General features: G+C 47.0%; 1 protein-coding gene across 1 annotated transcript in view; it reads left to right on the top strand.

The window, feature by feature from the left end:
- The window catches only part of GIGYF2 (GRB10 interacting GYF protein 2), a 1,757,193-nt gene that overhangs the window by 624,069 nt on the left and 1,111,612 nt on the right, over positions 1-21,512 (top strand). Inside the window, exon 9 of the mRNA XM_078666006.1 lies at positions 19,176-19,364. Within this exon, the coding sequence (XP_078522132.1) occupies positions 19,176-19,364 (189 nt within the window). The remainder of the gene's footprint in view (positions 1-19,175; positions 19,365-21,512) is intronic.

A 21,512-nucleotide genomic window follows, 5' to 3' on the forward strand; every position in this document is an offset into this window, starting at 1 on the left:
TATGGGGAGATGGCTGGTGGCCACTATAATGATACAGGATAGGCCTTTGGTTTGTGCAGTCTATTATGAGCCTAACGAGGATAAGCCAGGAGCCTTAAAGCTTGAAGCCTGGTTATAGGAAACAGGAGCACCCATAATTTTAGGAGAAGATTTCAATCTGGTTCTCAATAAAAAATTAGATAGAACGTCACGTGTGAAATATGTTGACTATAGTGGCAGTAGATGCTACTAAAGCATGTGACCAAGTGAACTGGAAGTATCTTTCGGAGGCCCTAATTAGTTTTTAACTTTCCGAAAAATATGGTGAAGGCGGTGCAAAACTTGTATCAGAACCCTAGGGCCAAGGTGTTGGTTAATGGAGAGTTATCGAATTGGTTCAGTATAACAAGAGGCACAAGACAAGGATGCCCCCTGTCTCCACTCTTATTTAATTTATATGTAGAGCCTTTTGCTAATTTGATCAGGTTAGATACTACGATTTCTCCATTCAAAGGTAATGGGTTTGAGGTAAAACGGGTCTGTACGCAGATGATTTGATTCTCTATACAGTTAACCCGCAAGAGGCAATACCCAGTCTGATGAGAAGGGCGGAAGGTTTTGGCTTAATCTCTGGTTACAAGGTCAATGTAGAAAAACTGAGATTATGCTATTGAACCAGAGAATAAACATTCAGGGAGCCAAAACTCAAATGCGTTATCTGGGGGTGATAATTACGCAGAAGTTGGAGGATATTCTGAGAGCAAATTGGAAGAAAGTTAGTCAGGCGATATCGTGTCTATTGCTAAAATGGGCAAATTTACTGTTCAATATCTAACGTAGGGTAAACCTCATAAAGATGGTTATACTCTCGAAAGTCACATTCCTTTTTAATTCTATCCAGTTAACTTTTAGGAAGGAGGATATAGCCAAGCTACAGGGGAAAATTGGTAGTTTTATTTGGGCATCAAAGGGCCCAAGGATAGCTTGGAGGAAGCTGAGGAGGAAACCGGGGGCAGGAGGTTTGGCACTACGGGACCTGCTTGTTTATTGCCATGCTTTCCATTTCAAAAACGTCCGTATGCTAGCAAATAAGCCAGACAGGTCATCATTGGGCTTACTGTTTTTAGCTATGCTTGGGGAGGTCAGTCAAGGTCAGCATCATTTTTTTTGTTTTAGTATGGAGACCAGAAGTTTTTTAAAAAGGTCAGATTGAAGATTCTAAGCTCTGCATTAAGAACACGGGCAGCAATTTGGGAATACCCGGGCACCCCTGAATGTTTGAAAGATCAATTGAGCCAACCATTAAAAGCAGGGGCATATCTTATTGGGCAGATCTTATGAAAGATTCCAGTTTAGCGAGCTGGGAAGCGCTTAGTAACCCGACTATGGGAAAACTGACAAGGTTTAAATATTATCAGTAGGGTTCCTGGTGGGCAACACAAGATTGGACACATGAGGAGGAAGACTCCAAGCTAGATCAGGTAATAAGAACAGATAACTGGAAAAAGGAAATCTCTTTCTGGTATTGGGCCTTCGTGGATGCAGAAGATACTATAGAGACCGACATCAGAAATATATGGTGTAAAGAGTTTGGAGAGGAGGACGCACAGACTGCAAGAAAGTGGCTCTGTATATAGTGCACCAAAGTAAGGTACAGATTCCACAGTCCCCAGAGGTTTGGCAGAGGTTAAAGTTAGATATAACCTTACTTTCTAAAGTGGTAGCTTGGTCGAGCAGTAAGGCAGTATCCAAGGACAGTGTAAAGCATTTGCTGTACACACTGTCAGCAAATGGTCTCACACACTCAAGAACTGAACACCAGGCCAATTGTTTTGTATATAAAAATATATTGTTGTTTTATTTTAGAACCACAAGTAGGTATAAAAATACTTTCTGAGAATGAGCTGTTGCAATTGAATACTTTCAAATAGCAATAGACTGTAGAATGCAATAGATACAGTTGTTGCAATATGCAACACAAGTTCAACACAATTAGAACATTGAGCTCAATGGGAAGTTTTTAAGTAAATGCAATAAAATCATTTTACGAATGTTTTCTTACCCATGGGTGGGATCCTGGATTCAGCCCTGGTGCATTTCCCGTAAACAGTTGAAAGAAATCGTTTTTGTTACACAGGCGATTTTTAGGGAATATTTGTATGTTTTGAAAATCTACACTTAGGATAACATTGCCTGGTTTTTGCCAGAAATTCTCCTTTGGGAGAAAATCAGGTTATCAGAAATCACAGATGTAGTTACTTTGGAGGGTCAGTGCTGGGCTCAAGGATCCAGCACTAGGGTCTCTCCTGATAGCAGGTGAGTAATTTCGTTTTCGTTGATCGCATGATTTTTAAGGAATATTTCAAAGTTGCAAAACTCGACACTTAAAAGAATTTCCAAGTAAAAACCAGCCAATGTAACCCTATGGAGAAAATCAAGTTATCGGTCTTTGGGTAAGTATTCGACTGGCAGAGTTAAGGTTCTGGGGGTTGACTCAGTGGTCTCCCAGGGTCAGGTAAGTACAATTGTTACACACTCAGCGGCACAGGGGCAGCCGGGTGCAGAAAGAGTAGGCCCAATGTTAGCCTATGGCGGGCAGAGGGCCTTTAGTTGGTGGCTGCTAGCAGGCAGGCCAAGCGGCTGTGGGAGCTGAGCTCCTGGTCACTTACACAGGGCAAGTGGGGAAGTAGGATAGAACAGATGCTGAACTTCCAGTTGCACTCGGGCGGCTGGGTGCAGGGTGCTTTTGGGCCGTCGTGCACCCAATGTATTTCAATGGGAAAGCTACAAGACGAACAAAGGCTGCAAGCTTGGGGACGAAGATTCTTCAGGTGCGTCCACCACTTCGAGAGGTAAGTTGGGAAGCTGTGGGTTAGGTAGGCCCCCCCAGAGGAGGGCACAGGGGGACACAGGGCACCGGGTGCAGAAGTGTCTTTTGGTGTCGGGAAATCTTACCCTCAGCTGGTTCGCGGTTGGAGGGGTCCCTGGTTGTGAGGCTGCAGGCGTCATCCAGAGCGTCGATGAGGGTCCTTGGGTGCCCGATTCGTGGTCACAGTCGCCGGTGGGACGTCCTCGTGGTCTTTGTTCACTCAGGCGCAGGCCCGGCTCGGTGGGTGCCAAGTGTGCTGGATTTGCAGTTCCTGGCTGGCACCAGGGGTTGTTGCTGTTTCATCAGAACCACTGCTCGTGGGAGTCCCAGTCTTTGGATGAGCAAGGCAGTCAGGTCCTCCGTGGTTTTCGAGGTTGCGGACCACAGGAGATGCCAGGATTTAGCAGGAGCTGGTTCAATGATCAACATGCCGGTAGGGCTGGAGCCAAGTCGGTTGGCGTTGTCCTCTTGTTAGCAGCTGCACGGCAGGTCTTCTTTGTTCTTGTTCCGGAATCTGGATCTGAGGAAGGAAGGTTCAGGGTGCCCCTAAATACTAAATTATGGGGCGTTACAGGTAGGGAAAGGTCAAGGACCAATGGGTCCCTTTCCTGGGGTGGGTACACCCCCTATCCTTCCACTCTCCAGTGGGAGGGGGCAGGAGCCTAGTCCTGATTGGGTAGGGCTCCCCATCCTCAAGATGGCGGTAGCCCAGAGTTGTGCTTCACCTCACCTCGCCTCCCCCACCAGAGGGGTGGGTTTGGCAGAGGTTGGCACACCCCCTTTCCTCACTTAGGTTTTCCTGCCGGCCTTCCTGCCAGAGTGCGGGTCAGAACCGGTGGGGGCCAGTTGCTGAGTACAGCAAGTGGCCTGGAGAAGCTGACAATGGCGGCATGCCTTTGAAGCTTCCCCTGCCCATCCTGGGGTAGGAGACCTAGCACCTCGCCCCAGGATGTGCATTGTTGCAGACCCATGAGAGTGGATGGCTCTCTACCCAGGTGTCCAGCAGCATGTCTGCTGGGTGGCAGCCTAAGCAGCCTCTCAGTCGGGACACGGGTTGTGGGTTAGTTTTAATGGGGCAACTCGAAGTTGCCCTCTGTCGTGCATTTTACATTCAATCCCATACTGGCATCAGTGTGGGTTTAATGTGCTGAGAAGTTTGATACCAAACTTCTCAGTCTTTAGTGTAGCCATTATGGTGCTGTTGAGTTCGTAATGTCAACCTCCCAGAACCATATAGTCTTTGATGGCAGCACTGCACTTACAGTGCCCAGGAATGGACCTGGGTACTGTAGGGGTACAGGGCTCATGCACCTGTACCCACACCACTGGCATAGGGCACCCAGCTAGAGGGGTGACTGAGGTATGCCAGGGCAGTGTTTTGTGGGAATGCCACGCAGGCATGTGTGCCATGTCGACTGTGTTTTGTTCTGCACCAAGTCACGCAGCCTGTAAAGGCTGTGTGTGTGTCAGGGCAAAGGGCCTCTAAGGGTGGCGCAATAAGTGCTTCAGCCCTTAGAGGTCTTCCCTGGTCACAGTGCCCTTGGTACCTGTGGTGCCATTTACCAGGGGCTGACCTGTGGCCAGAGATGCCAATTTGGTTTTGGAGAAAGAACACAGGCCCTGGAAGCCTGATTGGCAGGGACCCAGGGCACATCAAGTCAGAGTGCATCTGAAATCCAGCAAGAAAAACCCACACATTCTTCAAAGTGCTTTCAGCAATGAAGGACTCTACATAGACCTGTTTGACACTCTCCAAAACACAAAATCCCAGAACATTTCCTCACTGTACCTGCACACAGTCAGTCAAAATACTTTATTTGGCTACTGAAAGCCATAAAAGCCCATAATTAAAACCTATAACAACTTTTTAAAGGACAATTGATACATTGAGAGGGGGAAAGTGCACATGTCCATTACAAAGGTCCCCATCATACACATATTGTATGTGGTACAATTAATCACTTTAGTCAAATTGGAATAGAACACAATATAAAAAGTCAGACAAACATCAGTACATTAAATATTCAGCAAGTAGAATAACGTGAATAAATGCATAGTAAAAATCCCCTTAAGTATGGGTTGAAATCATGCTAAAAAGGGTATTTAATGCCATAACCAAATAAAAAAAGTTATGTACCTACTGCAGGGACATTTTCTTCCTAAATTGCATAGCCCCTAACAAAAAGCTTACAACCCTAATGCACACCACAGAGGAGGGCAGCATTTGTAAGAATAGTAGAACAGGCCTTACTTGAACAAAGTTAGCCTCTCTCAAAAGCGGCAATTTAAATTTCTTACTGAGGGGGGCATAAAATTCACAGTAGAAAATATACTGCAAAGTGTCCTGTTCCGAGAAATTATCACAGGGGCACAGCTTTAGGGTGCCTGGCCGTGAGTACCCTTTGGGGAAGGCTAAAATCCAGGGTACCTGATTCAGCCGGAATCTAGTTAAAACAAAACAATGTTGCATATTGGGTACTAGTGACAAATAGGGCTGTAGCTGTGGGGTCATTCTTATTGGTGAAATACCTTCTCACCGAGGAGTTTGGCTAATTCCAAACCCTCCCAAATCACCTGCTGCCTGGCAAAAAACATTATTTTGACGTCCTTGATTGCTGCCGGCCCTAAAGATCTTGGTTTACTATACGTGTCCGGACAACCCAGCAGCGTCATTTGCTCCCTGATACATTTTAGCCACGGAATTTGCTGATCCCCATCAAGGGTGATACAATCCACTATGACCATCTGATTCAAGGTGGGAGAAATAATTGACCCGATCCTCAACCAACGCATCAGTGGTGCAGCAGCGATATGATCCGAAATGTACCCCAAGCCAAGCTCCTCATATAAAATGAAGGCATACTAGAGGGGAGTGCAAGGAGGCCACGCATAAATGTGTTCTAAATCCCCTGAATATCCTCCCAGGGATACATTTTTCTGTTTGAGTAGGGCAAGTATTGGTTTCGACTGCAATCTTTTTGTCAAAATCCCATACGGCCCGACTGCTCTGGTCAAAGTATTCTTTTTTTAATTGCCTTTGTGCAGCCCAGGTCCCATTGTCTTCAAATAATACCCCCAAATAAGGAAACATGGACACTTTTGAAAATTCTACCCCCCTACAGAAAAACGGCCTTTTTACTACCAATTGTCATTGTGTGTGATTTAGTAAAATTGGTCGCTAAGTCAAGTGACTCCATATAATCAATAAAAACATTGAAAAGCTTTTGGAGACCTATTGCGGTCCTTGCGAACAGCACTGCATCATCTGCGTACAGTAATGCTGGAACCAGTTTGGTCCCAGCTCTTGGAATGCCTTTAGTACTGCCTACGAGGTGGTCACAGAGTTTGTTTATATAGAATGTAAACATTGAAGGGTCCAGAATGCACCCCTGTCGTACCCTTCGCTTAACCTCCTAACAATCTGTTAAACTACGGTCTTCCTTAAATCTTACCGCCGCCGTTGTATTATTGTGAGCATAATGTAAAAAGGATACCAAGCTCGGCTCCATGCCCAAATCCCCCAAAGTCTACCACATTTTGGATCGATTCACTCTATCAAAGGCCGATGTTAGGTCCATGAATCCCATGTGCAAGGTACCCTTCTTTGCTATGGTGTACTTCCCAATCATCAAGCTCAGATTTATACATTGATCCAATGTCCCTCTCCCTTGCCTAAAACCATACTGCAAATCACTAATGACATTAATATTTTCTAGCAATAGTAATCCGTTCAGAATCAACTTTCCCATAATTTGGCAGCAGAGTCAAAGAGTGAAATCGGTCTGTAGCAGGCAGGATCATCCCTTACGCTCTTTTTAAAAATTGGGATAATAATGGCCTTCACCCATGATGGAGGAAAACTACATGTACTAGCTGCATTAAAGACCCGTGCCAGTATGGTAGCCCAGACCAAGGGGTCTGCCTTATACAGGTCAGCTTTTACCCCGTCCGGCACAGGAGCCTTTCCCCCAGCTCTGGCAAGAATGGCTGCATGGACCTCCGCAACATTAAAGTTAAGTGATTCTAGCTGTAGGGAAGGCTCCCCCTGTAACTCCATCCTCTCCAACTCACCATCACTATACATGCCCCCAAAAAACTCAACCCACCATTCTGGGGCTTCAATACAATCTGTATTGGCATTTCCAGTCTCCGTAAAAAACGGGGTATTCACCACCTCCCAAAACATGTTGCTATCTGAGTGTATGCTTGCTCAACCAAGATCCTCCCAGGCCCTTTCCCTGATAGCTTTCTTCCTCTCCTGGATGGCCTTCCTTATAGACCCCCCTGCATGCCCTAATCTCACTCTCATTTCTAGGTTTTTGTTTAAGAGGCAGTATTAGCTTGCTATGGGTTGTAGAACAAGTACCTTCTAACCACCTCTTCGCTTTAGATCCATTACCCCTACATGGGACTGTTAAGTTGGTGGCTATCTCATTGGTCAGCGTTCCAAAAGCACCTAGTACCCCTCTATCCAGCCCAGTAATATCCAAACATTCTGAAACCTCAGCTGTACACTCTGCATACAAATGATCTAAAAGCTTTTCAGGTACCACTTTCGTCCACTTCAGTGTTCGTGACTGGTCCTTGGTGCTAATATCAGAATTAGAAATGCCCCTACTCTCTCTCTTATAGAAGGCAGATGAGTATAAATAGTCCAGTATGAGGGGGTTATGGTCGCTATAATTGCTCCAAGAGGCACTCAAACTACAGACCGCAGGAGCTATAGATGCAGAAATCATTATAAAATCAATAATGCTAGAGCATCCCCTGCTGGTAAAGGTGGAAATAGGATTATTCACCCCTGTTTGCTCTAGGCAATACAGATTATTCGAGGCAAGAAGCCCATCTATAAATATGCCTGATTCTGTGTGTTCAAAATGTGTATTTAAAAATAAACAATCCCCGGAGGCCTTGATTGGAATGCAGTTCAGATTGCACAAATGTATAATACAATCGCCCAGAATTAAGATATCAGAGTAAGTGTATGTACATTTTTTTATGGGTGTCAACAAAACCCTCCAAGGCAGCTAAATGTTCAGTCGCGAAAAATCTAGTAAAAGAATTATAGAAAAATATTACTAGTAGCAGGTGTGATCCTTAAAAGACAGCTCTACTGCTAAAATATGGGGTGAATTACACTAAGCGGCTTGGTATACAACCCAAGTCAAGGGAAACCAATAAAAGAAGACCTATGGTAACAGATGAATTAGATATATGCCCCCTTGACAGTGGCGCCCCTCGAGGTGAAACTACTTGGGTCGTCTTTGCTATCTGCATCACAACAGGAGGATTGCTATGAGGCTTGTAGGTTGCGCTTTACATCCTGGGTTTTTTAGTTGCCCTTTGTTCCTGGTGCCCAATGTTTTGTGTGTTTTGATAATATTGTGAGTCAGAGGGCGTCTGTATTGTACAACTTGGGCCAGCTGACACCCCCAGATGTCTGTACCTTCTGTCCCTCTATCAGGCACTTGTAACTGAGTGTGCCCCACAGAGCCGGTGTGTCCACCTCCCAAGGACTCCCTTATGGTGGGTTGACAGGGTATTTAATGGGAGACCAGCGTCAAGACTTGAATCCAGCCCCTCCAACTTTTTCCTTATTGGCGCTAAGAAATTATCAAATAAGGATTCCTGTCTTGGTAAGAGTAGGTCTGTATGGTGTTCTGGGTCAAAATTGGCTGATATTAATTACCTTTCAGGTGTAGGATTACGAGCAGCTCTTTTACAGCCTGTTTTCTTCCTCTTGGTAGGGGGACTGGGCAGGGCATCCTTCACCAGTCTCCTAGCTGTCACTACAGTAGAATCTGCTGTCTATATCGGTCTCAGGTAATGACATCAGTCCAGGATTAGCTCCTTCTGCTCCAAGACTATCCACTAATAGTTGGGCGGGGTAGATTAACCTATCTCCAGGGATAGCCTTCTTTCAGTAAGAGTTATCTCTTTAGAGCGAACACTGGCCGCCCTAGTTATAAAAGAGCCAATAGTCACTGTGTTGTTTCACCCTGCCCCTTCAACTGTAGTTTGTCTTTTAACCATTGTTAGTTGCTAGAAAATTAGCTATACTTGGTAAAGGGGAGTGTATATTTAAAATGATTGAAGAAACATTACCTTAACTCTTGCATCTAGAAACGTGAGGCCAAGAGACCTGGACCAGCCTGGCCTCCTCCGGTCTCAGACGGGCCCACCCTTTGGCCAGGCTTTGACCGGTCGTGTCCCACGCTGCAGGCCCAGCAGCTGTATTTATGCGCCTCCAGGCGCAGGCTGAATGCGGGTGTGGACATGGGCGGCAACGGCCGCGAAGACGGTCGGGGTTTGTAGGCCTGCCCCCTCCTGGCTAGTAACGGGCTCCCGCACCGTGGGGCCCTGCTGATGTGTTTGTTTCTTTCGGGTGCAGACTGAATGTGGGCGTGAGCGGCAACGGCCTTCAAGACTGCTGTATCTTGTAGGCCTGCCCCCTCCTGGTCTGTAACGGGATTCTGCGCTGCGGGCCTGGCTGCTGTATTTATGCGCCTCGGGGCGCAGGCTGAATGAGGGCATGGGCGGCAATGGCCGCGAAGACTGCTGGGACTTTTAGTCCTGTCCCCTCCTGGTTGGTACCTGCACACACATTCATGGGCAATGCACAGTGGATGAAGTGGTCAGGGATATTTGCCTAAGCGTTTCCGCCTCTCCCGTTCATCCCATATGTAGTGACAAAGATGAGGCGTATCCATGACCTTATCGCAGCGTCACTAAGACAGCCCTTGTATGCAGCACTCCTGGATAAGGCAAACAATCCCCACGAGGAGCTTCCGCTGAAGCTGAACTTTCACTCTGCATCTGGGTCAGCTCAGACATCCAGATCCCAAACACCTGAATCTTTCTATCTGGCACCTAAGTTACTAGAGTTCGGCTACTTCAATGTTCTAGAAGAACGTATGAATATCCTAAGAGAGGTGTGAAAGCTTACTGCTCATATCTGTTACACAGCTAAGTGGAAAAGGTTCATACTTATTGTATCTCTACACCGTTGGACCTCCTTTTAAACCTCGCCAGAGACTGTTTATTACTTCTACAACCTGAAAGGGCAGGTTGCCTTCCCTTCTATAAGCTTTTCTGAACTGCAGTAGCAGCATACCTTCAAAACAGACAGCACTCTTCTCTCTTTAGGGTCCTAGTCATTAAGGCCTTCATGGAGGTCCCAAAGAGGTTAATGCCACTAAAGGTGGCCTCTGCACCTATGTGGAATCTCTATGTGGTCGTTACACGACACATGGGCCCTCCCTCTGAGCCCCAAAACACGTGATCTATTTGTTCCATCTTTAAAGGTGACTTTCTTCGTCCCAATTACCTCCCTCAGATGCATTAGTGAACTTCAAGATCTTACAGTACGGGAACGATTCATAAAGGTTCTCTAAATATAGAATAGTTCTTCTTACCAAACCCAAATTTCTACCCAAGGTTGTTTTACCTTTTCACATGAATCAGACCATATCACCATCTATCTTCTTCAAACAAGTATTGTGTGTAGCAGAAAGGGCCCTTCACACTTGGATGTTAAGAGGGAGTGTATGTAGGGATGTACCATTGCTAAAGCTGTCATTGCGAAGTGTCTAGTTAGGTACATCCAGACTTTGTATGCCAAGGCCAAACGCCCACTCCCCATGCCACCAGGACCTGCTCTACATGCTAATATAGGTGCCGCCATAGCCTTTTTTAGGCACATCCCCTTTAACCTATATCTGCTAATTGCTAAATGCCACATCCTTCATCAAGCATTAATGTGTAGATGTTATGGTGGGGGATCACATGCAGCTCACTACAAACAGGGTCATGAGTTAAAGGGAGACTAGTGAAAGGCGGATAAAAGGCAACTAGGTGTCAGGAGCAGGCGATGGAAGAATGGACTTAGCAGGACCCAACACACATACACACACACACACACACAATAACAGGCTGCAAGCTAAGCTGGGTGATGAAGTGGGCAACAAGGGGAGGAGCTGTTAGGCACAATCAGGAGGATTGCCAGTGCAGGCCTGGAAGAATTTTCTGAGAGGCCTTTATGGCCAAGAACCTTAATAAAGATGTGCAACCGGCTGCACATACACCAGGCAAGCCAGACCAGCCTTCCATGATGATGAGGGCCACATGGCTCGCCAGTCTGATCCCACTGTCAGTCAATGAAATGATTTTGCTCAGGCAGTTTATATAGATCTTTTACCTCCTGTTCACACAAGTGGAGGGCCTAGACTGGCAGGGGATAAGAAAGAAGAGGACACAAAAGTGAGGAGAAGAGTGAGGAAAGAGAAACTTTGATAGTTGGATTGACACATTTAGAATCATGGCCTTCATTATTTCTGAGAAATGTCCACATTACTCCCAAGATTCATGGTAGTACAAGGCCAAAGTCCACGAGGCTCATAGGCAATTCACGGGTGACACTAGGCTGGAATATGATAAAGCCTATAGGCTAAAAATACTGACATACCCAGATATGACATTGGAAGAGGAGGATCTTGCAGTCTTCATTTAAAAGCCAGGCCATCTCCGGTTTCTACACCACTTGCCCTTCTCTGAGAGGAAGTCGGTGAATGATGGGTTAGATCCAGACTAGTGAGGCATTATGTAAGCAACCAAAAACAAAGCAATTCACTTAGTAAAAGCAGCAGGAAAGGGGGGTAGAGATGGTGAAGGCAGACATTGAGTCAGCATTCAGACTGCTCCTAGTTCACCCAGAAGTTTCCACTTGCTAGACTTCGAGGGCCATTCATATTTTGACAAGGCGATGCCCATGAGGTGTTCAATATTCTGTTACTACTTCAATCAATTCACCACCTTTCTGGAATGGGTGCTACACACACGATACCCGGTTGGGGGGAAAATTACGCTATCTATAGGACTTTCTCTTCTTAGGGAAGTGAGGGACGGGTAAGTGTAGGAACACATTGGCGGCATTCATGTACTTTACCAAAACACTAGGGGTGCTGCTATCATCAGACAAGACAGTGGGCCCCACCATGAAGATGGTCTTCCTGGGCATAGAGCTTCACCCAGTCACAGGGCCATCAGGTATCCCAGAGGACAAGGCGTTGCATTCAAAAAAGGACATGAGGGCTTTGATGGAAGGACAAAGCATCACTGAGTGAGATTCAGGAAGTGATAGGGAAACTTAACTTAACTGCAGAGGTTATCCCAGCGGGACAGGTGTTCTCCGGTGGCTTGGCCAGCTCACAGCAGGCCTCGCAGAGAAGTACCACCACGTTAGGGATATGGATGGAACAGGATCTAGCAATGGGGAAGACATTCCTGTATGAATTTTAATGATGCCCTGATTTGGTGGGAAATCTGGGTAACTGCAAATCAATTAGAGCTCTTCACAAATGCTGTTAGTAGCCATGGTCTTGGGGCATTCCTAAAAAGCGCCCGGCCACTGGAGTGGGTGGACACAGGGCTCACCAAAAACATAACTTTCCTAGAACTCTTCCGCATTGTGGTGTCATTGAGAATTTGGCATGACTGGCTGCGGAACAGAATGATAACGCTAGGTTCAGACTATAAGGGGGTTGTCCATGCCATCCATTGCAGAGTAGCCAGGTGCCCCAGGGGCTCAAGCCGTTGTGAGCAATGGTGAGGCTGCAACACAACCACAAGATAGTGGCAAGATATGTCCAGGGGCCATACAACTCACAAGCAGATGCTCTCTTGCTTCCAGGTGCTGAAGTTCAAGGCCCTAGCTCTCGGGGCAGAAGGGAAGACCCCCTTCCCTAAGGAGCTGTGGCTCTTGGACGGCCGGACCCGTCATTCCTGATCAAACATGCACTGGCACCTGAGTCGGTAAAGCGCTACGTGAGATATACGCAAATGATGAAGCAAGTAAAAGGTTTGCAGTCTTTAAAGGATGGCTGAATACTTCCTAAAGTGGGCCTTCGAGGCCAGAAGGAAGAAGTCATGGGCACAAGCCCACTTGGCTGCAATAGCACATTTCACAAAGCTGGCATTGGACAAGGACCCTACAGATTCAAGCTACATAAAGGCATGAGGCTCCAAATAGATTTCCATCAGCTAGGCAAACTGCTTAGAGCGGTATAATAGATAACCTACAGCCAATCCGATGCAGCGCTTTCCCAGGACAGATTTGTGGTGGCATTCTTTCACGCTTTTAAGCTGATCGAGCTTGTGGTACCATGAAAGGTGAAGGTGAGCGATGCATGTTTAAAGTTAGAGGACCTGAGACTAGGTGAGGAACACTTGGCCTTACTACTAAGGGGGGGGAGGATCCAAAACTGACCAAGCGAAGACGGGTTAATGGGTGCACCTGTCATGCTTGTCAGACCCAGCCTGCTGCCTGGTATGCATCTTGCGTAAGTACCTGGCCCTGCGCCCATCAGGCGGGGCCCTTTGTTTAGGCATCAGGATGACCATCTTCTGAGCAAATGTCAGTATGTGGTGCTACTATGCAAGGCCAGGATAGGCACAGCAATAACAGCCGCTCAGCTTGGGGTAGACCAGAGCGGGGTCTTGGCAATGGGGCATTGGCTTTCTGGGGCATACTGAACCCATGTGAGACTGCATCGCCTATACATGGCGCAACGCTTCTTACCTGGCCTACCGTGGGGCTAAAGCTGGAGGGTTGAAAGGGCAATTGTCATAGTTTTTAATGTTTACTGTAGCAGTTGGTTGCCTGATGACAGTTTAGCTGATTGGAAACTCTTATGTGAAAAGGCTATAGTCGGGTAGGTCACAAGCACAGGGTACAGGGGTTATGCTGCCACGCAACACCTACATAAAATGATGTATGGGATTGTATGGGGTAAGATGGGGACAGTTGCTACCCACACTAAAGAAATAAGGAGCTTGGAAGCCAAGTTAGATATACTGATCATATACCTAGGAGGAAACGAACTAGCGCAGTTAGGAAGGACCTGCTCACCCGCATAGTGGAGGGGCTCAATGAGGCCAACAAACTATTTGGCAATGCTATGGTAATGTGGTCGGAGGTCATCCTCTGGCACATATAGAGGGGGCCTATATCAAGGGGCCCTAGGAAACCTCAGAGAAAACTCTACGTGGCAGTATATAAAGTCTCCAGGGGTAACTGATTGGAAGGGATTAGTCTTGGGCTGATTTAATTCAGGCACCAGGAGCTGATCGATAAGGACGGGAGTCCACCTTTCAGAAGCAGGACAGGAGATATGCTCGGCCAGTTTTTAGGAAGCCATGACCTTGGCAAGCTGCTTGTAGAAAGCAAAAAAACAAAACGGGTGCTTGGATAGGGGGAGCCACGTGTGACATGAGCCCCACAATCGGTATGGTGGTTCTCACAAGGATCACCTTAAGGTCACACCCACTCACGAATCGGTGGTGGTCAGATTAGACTTGCCTTGGAATGCCTTCTGGCGGGCCAGATAGCGGGGGGTAAAAAAAGCACCGCACTCGTAGCCCACTGGTCGGCAGGGCCACCCAATGTAGTTAGGTCTAAACACCCGAAAGGCTTACCCCTTTTGGCAAGGCCAAGAAGAAAACTCCGGGTCCTAAAAACTGCTGGCTTAAGTTGCCAGGGCAATGATTTTTTACTTGACACCTAGATGACGTGATGGGTACTGGCATTGGTGATTTATTGGTAAGCAATCCCACTTTTATATTAACACTTAGTCAGTTGATTAATTTTTTTTGCAACCAGGAATTTGTCTTGGCTTGTGTATTAGGCACCTGCGACTAGCATATTGTGTTTGAATAAACTGCAGCCTTTTCTTCCAAAAACGAAGTAGTCGAGTGAATATTTGAATCATAATGTTTTGAGAGTGATCAGAGTGCCTGGGTTATAGCACGTCAACAGGCCTTAGTGGTTTAAACTCTCCTAAAAAAATTGTCAAACATTTGGATCACCGGCTCGCTAGCCATTGCTTTGGAGAGGAGTTTGAGTTTGAGTTGAGTATGAGTTTGAGTTTAAAATATTTATAAAAGCGCACTTTCACCAGCGGTTTCATGGCGCTACAGCAAACAAATCCCCAGGGGGGAAAACCGAAAATAAGAAGGGGGAGAGCAAAGCAAGAACCATATCTAGTTAAAAGATTTAGCGAATAGGTGGGCTTTAAGTTTCTTCCGGAATTGGGGGTAATGGGTTAGAGATCTAAGCTCTAGAGGCAAGGAATTCCACATGACTGGGGCAAGGGTCGCGAACTTTGATCCTCCCCATTTCTTCCTCCGGAAACGGGAGACTGATAACAGGGATTGTGTGGATGATCGTAGATCCCTAGTTGGAACATAGCGAACGATCTCAGATGTGATGAAGGCCGGAGCCGCGCCCAGTCGTGCTTGAAAGGTGATGGAGGCGAGCTTAAACTGGACGCGTTCACGGACAGGGAGCCAGTGCAAGGATTTAAGAAGGGGTGTTACGTGGTGAGATTTTGGGAGATTGAACACCAACCGTGCCGCCTGGTTTTGGATCAGCTGCAGACGCTTTAGACAGTATGCAGGGATACCTGCATACAGGGCGTTGCCATAATCCAGGCGGGAGATGACCATCGCCAGGATGATCAGTTTCAAGGCATCAAAAGAAAAAAAACGAGAAACCTTGCGGATGGTGCGTAGTGACAAAAAGGAAGAGGACACCACAGAACTAACCTGGGAGTGAAGAGTGAGCTGGGAATTAAGTTTGATACCTAGAGTTTTAACCGAGGTTGAAGGGGCCGGGGGAGAGCCTAGGGAAGGGGGCCAAAAAAGAGAAGACCAGGGACTGGAGCAACCACCCGTCAACACCAACTCGGTCTTATCCGGGTTAAGTTTCAGGTGGTTGTAGTTCATCCAGTCCCGGATAAAAATCATAATAGACTGAAAGTTTGAAATGGAAGCAGAGGAGGGAGACAGATTGAAAACAAGTTGAAGGTCATCCGCATAATTATACACGTTGACCTCCATTTGCTGTAACGAAAAAATAAGGGGGGCGATATAGAGGTTAAACGCAAGAGGTGAAAGGGAAGTACTTTGGGGGACCCCGCACTGAACTTTCCGGAAGTCCGCGGAAAAATCACCCAGGTGAACAGCCTGGGTGCTGTCCCTCAGGAAGGAGGACAACCATATCAGGGCGGTACCCCCGATCCCCGCCGCCCTGACACGGGAGAGTAAGATGGTATGGTCAACCGTGTCAAAGGCGGCTGAGAGATCGAGGAGAACCAAAGCCTGAGCCTGGTTGGTATCCATTCCCTCCCTGAGGTTGTCAAGGACCGAAAGAACTACGGACTCCGTAGAGTGTGCGGGGCGGAAGCCGGCCTGGCGGGGAGCCAAAACCCCATATTCCTCCACAAACGTGCTCAAAGATTTGGTGACATGGCGTTCGAGCACCTTAGCCAGAAATGGTAGGAGAGAGATGGGGCGATAATTGGCGGGGACCGAAGGGTCTGCGCCAGGCTTCTTTAAAATGGGGACAATAACAGCTGTCTTCAGTGAGTTGGGTGCAACTCCCTGGGAAAGAGAACTGTTAAGGAAATGGAGAGGGGGATCTGGACAAGTTGTGTAGATATGGCGAAGAATGTGCGCGGGGCAAATATCCAGTGGGGAACCAGATTTGACCAGGGGAAGAATCAAGGTCAAGGATTCCTTAGTGAGGAGGGGAAGGGCATCGAGTTGTCCCTTAGGTGGAGGAAACTGAGGGTCAGCAAAAGTCGGGGAGGGTAAGGGAATGTTGGCTTTAATAATTGCAATCTTATCAATAAAAAAATTGTTTAGGGAATGACAAAGGTCCTGGGAGGGGGAGGGCTTGAGAGATGTCCTGTCAGAGAATGCCAAATTGTGGACTATCGAGAAGATTTCCCTCGGCCGATTCTCAGCTGTGAGAATTTTAGAGGAGAAATAGGTCGTTTTTGCCACCAGAATGGCCTTTTTATATTGGGCCAGGAGAGTGGTGAACTCAGATTTGAGTATGGGGCAGTATTTCCTCCTACAGGCACGCTCGGCTCGGCGCACCGCCAGTTTGGTGGTCTTAAGATCATTGCTGAACCACAAGTTGGCGTCCTTCTCTCGCTTTGACGTCAGCCGCTTCAGCGGGGCAATGGAATCACAGCCTGAGAGAAGCCAGTGTTCGATAGCAGAGGCCTGAGAAAGAGTGGATAGGCCTTGTAGGGTAGGATAGGAGGAGATTAATAATGCAGATAAATTCTCCGGATCCACTCGGCTCCATGAGCGGACCCAAACATTCTTTGGGAGGGGGGGCCTAGCAGAAGAGTTAATGGGAAGGGTAAACGAAATCAGGTGATGGTCAGACCAGGTGCAGGGTAAGATGGACAGGGAGCCTACCGGACAGTTCAGGGACCAAATCTGGTCTAAGATATGTCCTTTGACGTGAGTGGGAGAATGGACGTGTGACACAAAATTAAGGGATTGAAGCGTGTCTGAGAACTGTTTAGAAGATGGACATTCCGCTGGGTCTGACGGCCAGAAGTTAAAATCTCCCAATAGTAAAATGGAAGAGTTATTGACCGTAAGTGTGGCAAGTATCTCTTGAAAGTCAGAGAGGAAAAGTAAAGGTGACTGAGGAGGCCTATAAGTGAGAAAACAGGTAAGAGGGGGAGTGATCGATGTAGTACGAATGGCAAGGTACTCTGTAGTGGCAATATCAGGCAAGGATAGAAGTTGGAAGGGGAGGTCGGCCCGGGTAATGACCGCCACGCCGCCCCCAATCCTACCGGTGGAACGGTCTGCTCGTAGAGCATAGTATGGAGCGGGAAGAGTGGCCAATAGGGTAGGGAGAGAATCATCACTAAACCAAGTCTCGGTTAAGAAAAGAAGATCAGGTGCGTGGAGGTCCAACAGCACCGACAGTTCGTGTGAGTGGGCCACTGCTGACCGGGTATTAAGGTAGTAGGCCGAGAGGGTCCTAGGAGTGCCTGAGCTGGCTTCCTCTTTGGAAGACTGAAGGGGAGTGGAGGGAGCGAGAGGACGGGGAGGCGGAGAGACAGGGGACAGATCAAGTGAAGATATGATGGAACAAGTAGAGGCGGGAAGAGGCCACGGGCCATGAAGAGTACGGAGTAGGGAGGAAGTGTAAGTGATGATTTGGGCAGAGTGACATGCCCCTAGCCCCGGTCGGTCGCGGACGGGCGCAGACGGGCTTGCCTTAGGCGCGCCTTCGGCGCGCAATCGTCGCGCCCGCTGCGCCCGTCCGCTGCGCTTCCGGCCAATGCACATGGTTTTATAGGAGCGTCAGGGGAGTGGGGGGAAGGATGGGGGGGGTGTGGCCAGCAAAGTGGGCGGGGCTAACTCGCTCGCTGGAGATGGCGGCAGAGGGGAAGGATTCCCCGTGACAGCGTTAAAATCGGCTGTTCGGGTTGTTAAAGAATCAAAGCCTGGCTTCAGTGCAGGTAAGTAAAACACACACAAAATTCACAGGTTTAAAATGCAATTCTGCAATTCTACAGCGCTCCCGGCTTTCCGCCTCAGGAGATTTGTTTGAGTGGCCTAGTAGAGGACTACTTTATAGTCTATACAGAGCATGTATATCTACAGCCACACATGCTACAAAAGGACAATTACTCTGTGACTATCTGCGTGTAGTGCTGTAGAGTCACATGCACCCACCCTTCTCCCGGGAAGAAAGTAATTATCACAGATGTTCCCTAAGCCCTTTTACTCGCCCTACTGTGCACAACACAAACTGTCTTCGACACTCCACTTGCATTACTTGCCCACTAAGCAGAAAAACATCTGAAGTGGAGCCAGTGTGCCAGTGCATTGTGGACCAAAGATGGAGTTAAAACAGTTCTTTTGAATCGGACTTAAAAGATGCATTGGAAACGTCTGTGCCCAACACTCATGGCCAGAGTAAATATAGCATGTGAATCTACAGGACTACACACAGATGGTTTCAGGGTAAGTAACGTTGTACATGTATTGTTCAAATTAAGCACCCTAGGAGAAACTATTATAAGATAAAATGGAGTATTAATTGCATTATGGCATGTGGAGATGCACCCTCATTCCAGGATTCGCTCGACATGATTAAGCCATGGATTCTGGCTAGAATACTTGAAGCAAAACATTTTGCAGGGATGGGACGAGAATGGGAGAAGTCCAATTTGACGCAATATCTACGTCAAGATAGAAAGGAGTTAATTCACTCCAGAATCAGACCTCATCACCATGCAAGTGTGCTACAACAGTGCCATTTGATTTAATCATTCCGTTTAAAGAGTTTGTTAGAGGAAAAACCTCCTTAGTGTGATGTTATTCTTTGTAACAAGGTCAATGTTTTTCAGACTTGTCTTGAAGTTTTTTTTGCGACTTCCTTTCTTTACTATAATGTTGCCGTTTTAGGATTCTAACTTAGTTGCTGTCCAATGTGCTTGTTTCTTTGTAGTACGACCCACATTTGAGGAATGTGGTATAATGGGTGCAGGCAAAAAGCATGAATTCACTCGATCAGAGAGTGATAATTGGCGTCACCTGAAAGAGGAAGTTAACGGTCGGGAGGACGAAGATGGTGGTACCTGGCGGCCAGCTGGGACTCGAAAAGAAGGAGAACGTTGGGCACGTCCTCATAGTCCAGGTGAGTCACTAAGGTCTGGTGTGCAGAATGAAAGAAAAGCAGTGAGATGTATTATGCTTTTTTTGGTGAATGTTTATAATGAAGATAGAAACCGGTTTCACACGTACATAAAAGTTGCCAAGTGCGAGATGTACTGTGTTCCACTGCAAAACAATCACCACTCTTTAGTAAACTGAGCCCTGTATACTTTCATGAATAGTTGAATAAGGATTGCTGTCTATTTCAAGCCCTTTGTTTGGTATCCTCTCTGTTGTCCCCCTCAGGTTAGGTGTCATTGCTTGCATGGATGCTGCTTTTGTTGCTACTTCAGAGAGCCTGACCTGCTTGCAAGCTGCTGACTATCATGTGTGTGTAACACTCAGGTTTTTTAGGGATGACTAGAGCACATGCACGAAGAGGGGGCAGGCTTTCAATAACAAACAAGGGCCCGGCATTTATAAAACTTATCATGTGCCTAGGCTTCGGCATGCAGTGGCCAGCTTTGAGCCTGTGGCCATTTTGGAGTAGGTTTAAAAAGGAAAAAGAGGTGAAATGGATTAACAAGTACAGGGGCCAAAGGGGAAAGCAGCAGATAACCATAATCTGTTGCTGTCATTTTATGTGTTCAGATTTACTTTTTTTGTACAGTGCTCTTGCAAGTACAAAGCAATTTTTCTGAACAGGACTAATGTCTCTTGTGTTTTGTAAATATTAGAAGCCAAGCCATCAGAGGATGGAGGCAAAATAGGACCAGAGCTACATCCATCACATCTCTCCCTAGTCACTAGGCCTCCATTATTTGCAAACAGAATAGTCATGGTGGCCTTGTGAGTATAAGTACAGGTCTCCCCTTTTGAAGGGTCTCTTTTCATATACAATTTTTTGTCAAGCCGCACTTTTTCATCAGTTCTCCCCTTATTCACTCGAAATCTCTTCCTGAGGGCTGTGCATAAAAGCAGTTCGGTGTGTAGTGTGCATGTAAAATACAACTTACCTAATCGGTATACAGAACCGGACCCACAGTGCCATCCATTACATCCAGTTCTTGTCAGCATTGAAACTGCAGTATTGTGTATGAACTAGAAGTTATTAATGGCTCTGGAGGAGGGCATGCCTGCAGCCCAAACCCAACATTAGAATCATCACAGCATAGTACAGCAGAATGGGGCTATGGCTCTATCTAGTGGAACTACCTCTAATCCCTTAGATTAGTGCAGTAGTATGACTAGCACCCATCACAAGAAAATTCTGAAAACCAAATCGGCTGGAAACATTCATTTGAGAGTAGGTCATTGCCAAATCAAAAAAAATAAAAATAAATCCCTGGCGTCTAGTGGGCATTCCTGCTGCACGATCGCACGATTGTGCAGCAAGAATGCACAAAAGAGACATCGAGCGAAAGGAAAACCCTTTCCTTTCCCCCGATGCCTCTTTCGTTCACATCCCCCCCCCTCCCCAGCCCCAAAACGTACCTCTTTCTCCTCCGACGCACAGGAAGCAAATGGCTTCCCTGCACGTCGGGAGAGAAAGGGAACCTCCAATGACGTCCTCGCGCCCTGACGTCATTGATGATGCGGAGGGGGGGGGGGGCAAGGGAAGGTCTTCCCCTGCCTTCCCTGTAAAAAACATTAGGATCGCGCACCCACGTGGGTGGGTCTCATGACGAGCTGAGCTCGTCATGAGCACAGCGGGAATGTATGATATGACGAGCTCAGCTCGTCATGAGCATACAAGGGGTTAATCTCCTGCAATCAATTTGGAGAACACCATAAGAATCTGGTTACTAAATTAGCGGACATATTTTATCCAATAGTACGCCCAAAAAAACAAAACTGTAACCCAGTCGTGGTTTCATGAAAGTTGGCGCAAGGCAAAACGGGCGCTGATAGCGGCCATTAAAGCTAAAAATAGGCTTTTAATAAAAACGAGGAGGGTTCTATCTAAAGAGGCTGCCTCAAGCAAAGCAGTCTTGGGAAGTGAACAAATGGGAGGACATCAAAACTGCCCTACAGAACCAGGACATGAAGGAATTCTGGGCCATAGTTAGAACAGGTAGCAGGGAAGGCACTTTAGCCTCTGAACCGAATATTCCAGCAGAAAAGTGTGTTGACCATTTCCAGACATTATATGCTACGGAAACTGACCCTGGCTTGGATTTCTCTAGTCACA

The sequence above is a fragment of the Lissotriton helveticus genome, chromosome 11 (assembly GCF_964261635.1).
Source record: "Lissotriton helveticus chromosome 11, aLisHel1.1, whole genome shotgun sequence".
In the NCBI taxonomy this organism is placed as follows: Eukaryota; Metazoa; Chordata; class Amphibia; order Caudata; family Salamandridae; genus Lissotriton; species Lissotriton helveticus.